The sequence below is a fragment of the Asparagus officinalis genome, chromosome 3 (genome assembly GCF_001876935.1).
Source record: "Asparagus officinalis chromosome 3, Aspof.V1, whole genome shotgun sequence".
NCBI lineage: Eukaryota > Viridiplantae > Streptophyta > Magnoliopsida > Asparagales > Asparagaceae > Asparagus > Asparagus officinalis.
In genome coordinates, this window is record NC_033796.1 from 54,510,936 (window position 1) to 54,521,064 (window position 10,129).

At 41.1% G+C, this 10,129-nt stretch overlaps 1 protein-coding gene across 1 annotated transcript in view; it reads left to right on the forward strand.

Moving 5' to 3' along the window:
- LOC109835143 (formin-like protein 20) overlaps nt 1,581–10,129 on the forward strand; it is a 29,085-nt gene continuing 20,536 nt past the window's right edge. Inside the window, exons 1-6 of the mRNA XM_020403132.1 lie at nt 1,581–1,697; nt 4,642–4,699; nt 5,045–5,748; nt 5,819–6,040; nt 6,121–9,600; nt 9,854–10,106. Of these exons, the coding sequence (XP_020258721.1) occupies nt 1,581–1,697; nt 4,642–4,699; nt 5,045–5,748; nt 5,819–6,040; nt 6,121–9,600; nt 9,854–10,106 (4,834 nt within the window). The remainder of the gene's footprint in view (nt 1,698–4,641; nt 4,700–5,044; nt 5,749–5,818; nt 6,041–6,120; nt 9,601–9,853; nt 10,107–10,129) is intronic.

The window sequence follows — 10,129 nt, forward strand, 5'->3', positions numbered from 1 at the left end:
GTTAAGTGAGAGTATTTATATTCTAGATGTTAAGTGTAAATATTGCATATATGACACATGTTTTGTGATTTATAGTTGATGAATTTCGGGGAAGAAATTCTCTTTAAGGAGGGGTGAATGTAAAACCCCGTGAATTTGAAAATATTATGATAAATAATATTAAATGAGTTTTATTATGGTTGATATTATTCTGAGATAAATAAATATAATTTGTGTGTGTGTGTGTGTGTGTGTGTGTGTGTGTGTGTGTGTGTGTGTGTGTGTGTGTGTGTGTGTGTGTGTGTGTGTGTGTGTGTGTGTGTGTGTGTGTGTGTGTGTGTGTGTGTGTGTGTGTGTGTGTGTGTGTGTGTGTGTGTGTGTGTGTGTGTGTGTGTGTGTGTGTGTGTGTGTGTGTGTGTGTGTGTGTGTGTGTGTGTGTGTGTGTGTGTGTGTGTGTGTGTGTGTGTGTGTGTGTGTGTGTGTGTGTGTGTGTGTGTGTGTGTATAAATGTGTATATACATGAGAACCTGTCGGCTGAAATCACCTCTGGTCGGTCGACTGATCCTAGGATACATGGCCAATCTAAGCATAATAACTTCGTTTTCTAAAGGTCATGCAGTTAGATGACCCTCTCTTTTTCATGGCATAAACTTTTCATATTGGAAAGCAAGTACAAAACCTTTTCTTTTTTTCATGGACTATACATTTGGTACATTGTAGAGTTCAGTTATCATGAACCAACAGAGACAGTAGGTGAAACCACAATAGTTAGACCTAGAGACAAGTGGATAGCACCTGAAAAGAAAGTTTATTCTGAAAACACTAAAGTTATGAATGTATTATATTGTTCTCTTACTATTAAAGAATTTACTTGTGTCTTCTTGTACTACTACGCAAGAATTTAGAATACTCTGGAGGTCATACACAAGGGTACTCCATGTCAAGGAGGCAAACCTTGCAATGCTCGTGACCAAGTATGAGAATTTCAAGATGAAAGTCCCAGAAAGGATACAAGAGAAGTTCACACACTTTACAAATATTGTAAACAAATCGAAGTCATCGAGAAAGGAGTATAGCCAAGAAGAATTTATTCATGAAGTCCTCCAATCACTACCTTCTGAATGAGATGCTAAGGTAACTACTACTGAAGAATCCCATGATTTATCTAAACGCTCTCTTGATAATCTTATAAGAAACCTCATCATACATGAAGCAAGATTGAAGCAGAGAAAAGATCAATTGGAGGATGACCCAAAGAAATATCATTAACACTCAAAGCAAATAAGTAACACTTAAAGGCTAATGCAAAGAAGGAGATTAGCTTGAGTTCTAAAAGTGAGAAAGATAACAATGTTCGGCTAATTGTGAAAGGCTTCGAATCCTTCGTCAAGACAAAAGAATGTCAAAAGTTCCTGCAATTTAAATGAAAATGTTACACTAATAAGGTAAAAAAATTGATTTTGATCCAACAAGTCATCGATGTAAGAAATCAGGCCCCATCGATGTAAGAAATCAGGTCACTTTAGAAAGAATTGCTCGTTGAACAAGAAAGATAATAAGAAAAAGGCAAAAGTTCAAGATGACCACAAGGAACATGTTAAATGGAGAAGAAGAGAGCCAGAGATGGCTGGAGTGATGATGAAAAAAGGGTGCACCTTTGTCTCATTAGGAAAAGAGGTCAAGTCAAACAATCTAAACACGAGAGTTCTGATGATGAGGTATACCTAACTTGTGATACTTTATATAATAAATATATTGAGATGTTAGGTAAAATTATAAAACTCCCTTATAAATATGTTTATTTGTTAGGGCTATTTAGATATAAGTCCCTTATATCTTCAGTAATTCCATATTAGCCCTCAAATCCTGAGAGTGTTAGGATCATGTTCATATGTGTACGGACAATGACTTAGTTTGATGAGTATTAAACTTTCATACTAATTTAATACATGTTTGAGGTATTGTATACATGTTATAAGAAGTTAAAATTAAGTTCAGATGTGAAAGAGCAAGAAACTAGTCAGAATTAATAAATCAACATAATACTCATCAATGGGTATTTATGCTCATCGATGGGTATTTATGCTCATCAATGAACATAGGAGTAGATTCATCAATAGTCTTCATATGCGTCAATAAGAATGATACCGAGAGAAAATTTGATTATAGTCACAAACTCATCGATGAGGATGAGAGCTCATTAATGAGGCTAGAGCTATGCTCATAGATGAGTCATTTGTTCATTTGATGAGAAGCAGGGCTGCAATTATATTCCTAGTTTGATTTAGATTTAATTTGAACCATTGGTTGCTGAGGCTATTTAAGAAAAAGCTCACTCCTCATGATTTTAAGAGATATTCTTGTACCTAATTGAGAGAGAGAGGGGGAGGGAGGGAGGGAGGGGGAGAGGAGAGAGAGAGAGAGAGAGAGAGAGAGAGAGAGAGAGAGAGAGAGAGAGAGAGAGATTTGGCCCTCAACTTTGGTCATTATCCTTGCTCAAGCTTCTCAATTTGCATCCTCGATGTTATTCTTTATCATCTTATCATCAATCTTCAAGGAGTGATGCATGTTGGACTTCATCACCATCGTTGTTCTTCAAAAGCTTCATGTATATCATGAAGGAGAATAGTTAATTTGCAAAGTTGAAAGGGCTCTAAGCTTATTTTATTTGGCTTAACTATATTATTTTTATTTCTAAACTCTTTTATTATAATATTGTAATTTATCTGTGATGGCACACTCAAGCCAGGGCAGATTGAGGTTTAGTTACCAGTTAGAACTAGACTTATTCACTTTGAGAGTTAGGTCAGACGACTAGTTTGTGTAAACTAATGTTTCGGTCATGTAGGCTAAATGAATTAGGTTTGTGATTTAGGAGAACTTTCATCATAGTGAAGAAGCCTCATCGCATGAAGAAAAAGTGGAAGTAGGTTGTATATCCAAACTACTATAAAAAATTTGTGTATTTTGGTTAATTGTTATTTACTTAATTTTGATTATATTTGTTTTATTTCCGCTGCATATTTTGTATTTATTAAAAATTGGTAGGCAATCCTATTTATCTCGCCTCTAGCCTTGCATCTTAGATCCTATCAAAGAGTCTTGCAATTTAGTCTCTCAATGACCAAAATGTCATTGCTTCTTTCTTCTCCATCTCTAATCCACTAAATGCAAGTCAGACTGTTGCTCCCAAATCACCTGGCCCTGACCACCCCATCATCGCTAGCCTTCTTGCTCTCCATCCCTCTCTACACCCTTGTCCAAGATTCAAGAAAGCTCTTCTTCTCATTGCTAAAGTGGATTGTGATAGACATTGCAGGGAGAAGGTTATTCAATAGGCAAACTAAAGTCAAAGTAATGGAGCAACTATACCAGTCTCCATATCATACACGAAGAGTACTCAATAAAGGTCAATGAGTTTGAAAATAATAGGGAATTAGTGTCATTTCTAAGGGGAAAAAAGTATGATGAGAAGATTGGCAATGAGAGGGATTCATTTGAAGGCAAGACATGTAGGAAGGCTGTTGGAGGTGTTGTGTTAATGAGGATTGAGAAGAAAAATTGAAGAGTATTTTGGTCATTGAGCGACCAAATCGTAAGATCCTTCAGATTTGAGGGACTAATAAGCAATTTTTAAGATTTGACGGACTAATATGGAATCAATACTATACTAATAAAATAAAAATATGGTTTCATGTTTTTGTCACTTGGCAATTTCTAAGAGGTTTAGTATTTAATGGCTAATAATACTTTTTTACACCACCCCACTTTAATTTACTACCATCCACATCTTGAAAATCTCTATTCTTTTTTTCCCTTTCAAATCTCTATAAATCCTTGATTTTTTTCTCTCATTCCAAAAAAATCTTATTTTTATCTTCAACCTTTTTCCAAAATCTAATATCATATGCAAGAATATTAATTTCAATCCCGTACATTGCAGGGTAACAACTAATTATTGAAATCCACCCTCTTTCAAAGATCACACTTAGTCCTAAACTACTCCTTCGAATTAATTTTAAGTTCACTCTCTATTTCAATACTTTGCTAGACGTTGCAAGTTACTACGCTATACGGAACCTTTTATATTTTTGTCTAAGTTGTTATTTTGAACATAATGTTCAAACAGTTTATTTGGCTTTTATTTTTCTCATGCTAATATTCAATCAAATCATTTTTTGCTGATATACAATACAAATCAAGGAATAATATAATCCAGGAATATTCTAACCTTTTCCAAATTCGAACTAGGCCCGGCGTATCATAAGTTCATAACGGTATCCGGGACCTCCAATAACTGTCATGACATTGATATGGGCCCCACCATATCTCTCATCAGAGCCCACGGGGCCCACATAACGGACAGTTGACGCCGTTTGAGACGCAGGCAGCTGAGCCAACTCGATTCCCCAATTCCCTCTCGAAGCAGCGAGCGTTAGCAAACGGACAAAAAGAACACAGAGCTCAAAATTCCCCAAATCTCTGACATTTTTTTGCCTCATAATGCTATTTTAAAACCCTAGCGCCTAAAATCCCTAATTCGACGTAGAGGAATTAAATTTTGGGGGAAATTAGTATCGATTTTTGTGTGATCGTTTGTTTGTTTGTTTTTTTTTTGCGGAATTCGAATTCGGTTCCGTTGTTGAGTTGGCGGGAAATTAGGGTTCGGATTTGGAGAAGCCACCGGATCGGCTTCTCGAGATCACGGAGAGAGTTTACGGTAATTTGTTATCCTGGTCCCCACTTTTCACAATGTTGAAACCCTAGGGCTTCATTTTGGGTGGGCCAAGCTTTTTTACTAGGACCTTGAACATTTTGAGACTGATAATCTTGGGCATTTTAGTGCGATTTAGGCGTGGATTTGGAAAAGAGTCTCCTTTTATGGATAGGAGACAAGCATTGCATAAGCTATGGCATTCGAAGTTGGGTGTTGCTCTGTTGATAGTAGGATTCCAATCAGGCTAGATTTGTCATGATGGCCCAGTAATTTATACTCTAAAAATGCATCATTTGCTCCTGCAATTTATAACCAATTAACGATTTTTTCGTGTCATATCTCTTGCAGTGTTTGACTGTTGCTTTTCTTCGGAAGTCATGGAAGAAGAGGAGTATAGGGATTACTTGGATGGAATTGTGGCGCAACTGCAGACTTATTTCCCTGAAGCTTCATTCATGGTTTTTAATTTCAGAGAGGGTGAAAGGAAGAACCAAATATCTGAGGTTCTATTGCAGTACGATATCACGGTCATAAATTACCCTCAGCAATATGTAGGGTGTCCGGTGCTTCCTTTTGAGATCATACAGAAGTTTTTAAGGGCATGCGATAGCTGGCTTTCTTTAGGAGGTGAACAAAATGTTTTGCTAATGCATTGTGAGAGAGGAGGATGGCCTGTGCTTTCGTTTATGCTGGCGGGTCTTTTGCTCTACAAGAAGCAGTACACCGAGGAGCTTAGGACGCTGGAGCTGGTGTATAAGCAGGCTCCTAAGGAGCTGCTTCATCTGTCCTCTCCTTTGGACCCTCAGTCCTCCCATGTGAGATATCTTCATTACGTTTCCAATCATGACGATGATCTGGAGGAACCATTGCTAGATATGCCCTTCACTTTGTTATGTCTAGTTCTTAGTTTAGTTCCGAATTTCGATGGAGAAGGGGGTTGTAGGCCACTTGTTCGTGTCTATGGTCAAGATCCGTTAATGCCGATTGATAGAACACCCAAGCTTCTTTTCTCGACTTTCAGAAACAAAGAAAAGGTTCAGTATGTTAGACAGGTAATGCTTCAGTCCTTGTGCATATATTTTTCTATATCTAGGATAATCGACTTTGAGCTTTTTACTGCAGGCAGATAGTTCAGCTATAAAACTAGATGTTCAGTGCTGCATTCAAGGAGATGTTGTCCTTGAATGCATACACATGGATGAGAACTTGGAGCATGAAGAAATTATGTTTAGGGTTATGTTCAACACAGCTTTTGTTGAGTCTAACGTTATGCTGCTAGACCACAAAGCAGTTGATGTCTTGTGGAAGACCAAGGATCACTTTGTAGAGAACTTCAAAGCGGAGGTAGGTTTTGGTTACTCTTACTTGCAGGGTGTTTCTTTTTGGTATTATGGGAGGTTAAAGAGCGTTTGTGCCTGAACCAGGTACACTTTTCAGACTTTGATGTGGGGTCCGGTATCATTCCAGAACCTGTGATTTTAGATGACGATGAGTCAGAATGTGGCTCAACAGAAGAATTCTTCGAGGCAGAAGAAATTTTCAGCAGTTTAGATTGGAGTGAAGGACAGAGAGATCCTGATCTTCAGATGGTTGCTATCAAAACTTCTTTACAGGATGGGAGTAACGAATGTGTATTCGGGCTTTTAAATCCTGAAGTTGAAGCTACAGGAAGATTTGAGTTTAGCAGTTCTGATCAAGATCTGGATATTCTTAGCAGCAGTCAACAATTAGCTATTACGAACAATAGAAAGCTCATGCGCGAAGCATTCACAGGGAAGTTTGTTGATTCAGGCAGGTTTGATTTTAGCAGTTCTGACCAAGATCTGGATATTATTAGCAGCAGTCAACAATTATCTATTACAAAAAATAGAAAGCTCATGCGTGAAATGTTCACGGGGAAGTTTGTTGATTCCGGCAACCTCAAATTTGATAAAAGTTTCTATGGGGAAAGTTGTACTTCTTTGAATAAGTTGAATATGGCAACAGGAAGAAACACTTCATCAGTAATTAGAGAAGAGAGTCTATTAGAGACCTCAGTTATCAAACAGGAGGCAGTAGATATTCTTGCTGGAGCAATTGAAGATATGGTTACATCAGACACCAGTGAGTTGAAGCAAGATTTAAAGGACACAATTAGCATGATTAATTCAGATGATACAGCTCCAAAGTTTGAAATCCCAATTGCAGATGAACCGGAGTTTAAACTAGAAACTGAAGTTTCCAAACATGATACCCGAAGTGATTTGGAGGAATATAAGTGCACCTGTGATTATATGAATTCTAAACCTGGGACCTCTTACATTGCTGGCGAAAGTATGAGTCGCAAATTTGACACTGATGATTGCATAAGAATTGACCCTACGCTAGCAGTTCTAGAAAAAAATAAACTAGATCCAGCAAATACTGGAATACATACAGAGGATATTCTAGATCTGACAGGTGAATGTCAGATTACATCAGAAACAGGGGGGTTTGAGCAGCGTATACAGGATGCAGTTGTGCCAATTACTTCAGATGATACACCTCATAAGCTAGCAGATGAAGAGGTTATCAGGATGGATAATAGGATTTTAGGAAATGCGATTGAGAATGATTTTACTGGAAAGCAATTTATTCACTGTTGTATGGATTCTAAGTCTGGGATGACAGACTCGTACGGTACAGAGAATCACAAACTAGATACTGATAATTGCGTGAGTAATGCATACACTGGTGTTATTCACAACATTGAAGAACCTTCAATTCTTTGTCAGGCTCAAGAGTGTAATATGGTTCATGAAATGAATATCAAACTGGAAACTTGTGATGTCAGAGATGCAGAGATCGGCACCATTCAAAATAAGGCTCTCTATCAGCACATAGAACCTGACGAGATACTTATGACACCAAACAAACTGCTAGCATGCTGTGATGTTGTTTTATCTGACAAGGAAATTGAACTAGAGGAATCAAAAGTTGACTACAAAGAAGAAACAAAATCAGGGACAGGACATCACAGCGGAGCTGTGAGTTCAGAATCCTCATCAACCCCTGCATCACCACCTTCTATGCCTTCACGATTGGAGGGGGTCTCTACTGCTTCCCTTACACCTTGTCCTTCCCTTTTGTCTTCCCACTCATCTGAACATCCTCCATTGCCATCTCATAGAAGCCCACCCTCACCCCTAGGTTCTTTTTTGCCTACTAAATTAGAAACTTCTTCCACAAGTTCCACATCAATATCTCGACTTCCACCTCTTGAAACAAGCTCAACATTCCATATTCCTTCGCCCCCTCCACCACCGCCTCTCTCCTTCAGTATATCATCATCTAACTGTCAACATTCCTCTTCTTCACTTTCACATCCAAAAATAAGTGCGACAATTTGTGACCCTCTTCCATCAATGCATGCGATCCCATCTCCTCCTCCACTACCACCATTACCCTTGTGTTCCAAATCTTCAATCAAAATTCTGCTTCCACCTCTACCTGTAGTTTTTGACCCTCTTCATCTACCTGTTGAACAAGTTCCCTTTCTTCCACCAGTGCATGTGATGCCGTCTCCTCCTCGACCATCTGTACCCCTGGATTCCATATCTTCCATCAAAGTACTGCCTCCACCTCCACCTCGACCTCCACCTCGGCTTCAGCCTCCTCCACGGCCTCCACCTCCGTCACCCTGTCTTTTTTCTGCATCTACCATGCCTTTATCTCCTGCAGCAATGACTCCTCTAATGCCATCTCCCCCACCTTTTCCTTGTAAGCTGCAAGAAACCTCTACAAAAGCACCTCCTGCTCCTTCTCCACCAACACTTACCTCTTCACAATTACCATCTTGTCCTCCATCACCTAGCCAGAAAGTAACTTCCTCTAGAGTTGCTCCACCACCACTCTCTCGTCTTATTTGGAAGAAATCAGATACTCCTTCCCCTTCCTTTCCATTAGCACCGCAAGCTGAAAATTCTCAGGGTCCTCCACTGCCAATGCTAGCTGGAATTTCATCTCCACCTCCACCTCCACCTCCACCTCCACCTCCACCTCCATCCTCTGTTCATAAAGGACACAGAGTTCCACCCCCGCCCATGCTTCCACCTTTAACCACTCTGCTTCTTCCTGGAACATGTGAAGTGCCACGGGAATCCACATGTTTTACAGATGTTATACCTTCATTCTCTCCCTCTAAGCCATGTGGAGATGGAGAATCTCAGCTCCCTTCAGCGCCTACACTGTTACAAGCATTTAGTGGAGCTCCAATTCCACCACCACCACCACCACCACCACCACCTAGTTTTACTGGAGCTTCATCTGTGCTTCAACGTCCTTTATTTGGAAGTGTTTCTCCACCTCCACCTCTAGGCCTTTCCCCTATAACATGTAGGGGTCTTGTACCTCCGGTCTCATCCTTACTTCCTTCATCCTTAGGAGCTCCACCAGTGCTTCCACATGTTAAAACAGTCGTTCCTTTGTCTGTTCTTCTTTCAAGGGATCTATCCCCACCTCCACCCCCACGTCCTCCTCGTCTTACACCAGGAGCTTCTCCTCTATCCTCTCCATCCAGAGCATTCGAAGAAGGTATATCCTCTCAACCTCCCTCACTGTCTCCTGCACCATCCGTTTTTCTTTCAAGACCTCCACCCCCACCTCCACCTCCTCCCCAATTTCCGCTAGGAGCTTCACCCTTGTCCTCTTTATCCAAAGCATTTGAAGGAGCTCCACCAACATCCCCTCCATCTCCCACACCTGCACCTAAAGATTCATCTTTATCCTCTCCATCTAGACTAAATGGAGGAGCTCCAGCCTCACCTCCTTCCCCTCCCTCGCCGCCTTTGATGTATTCACTAGGAGTTCCATCTCCGCTTCCACTGCCATCCGTTGCTCCAACAAAACCAGTTGGACTCCTCCACCTCCTCCACCTCCTCCTCCACTTCCTATAATCAATGCCCCTCCATCATCACTTTCTTCTCACCTAGCTCCTTCCCCACCTCCCACCTCACCCTCTAAAGGACCTCCACCTCCACCACCACCCCCACCACCCTCGGGAAGGCATGGCGAAATTCAACCTTCATTGTTACTATCAGAAGGTGATGAGGAACCCGCAGCTCTAATCATGAGAGTTCCACCTCCACCACTGCCACCTGTAGGGAATTTTAGAGCTCCATCCCCACCACCTCCTCCTAGGAGATATGGTGGGTCTCCACCTCCCCACCTCCACCACCACTGCCTGGGGGCCATGGTAGTGCTCCACCTCCACCACCACTGCCTGGGGGCCATGGTAGTGCTCCACCTCCACCACCACTGCCTGGGGGCCATGGTAGTGCTCCACCTCCACCACCGCTTCCTGGACGCCACAGCAGTGCTCCACCTCCACCGCCACTCCCTGGAGGGCATGGCGGTGCTCCACCTCCACCGCCACTCCCTGGAGGGCATGGCGGTGCTCCACCTCCACCACCACTC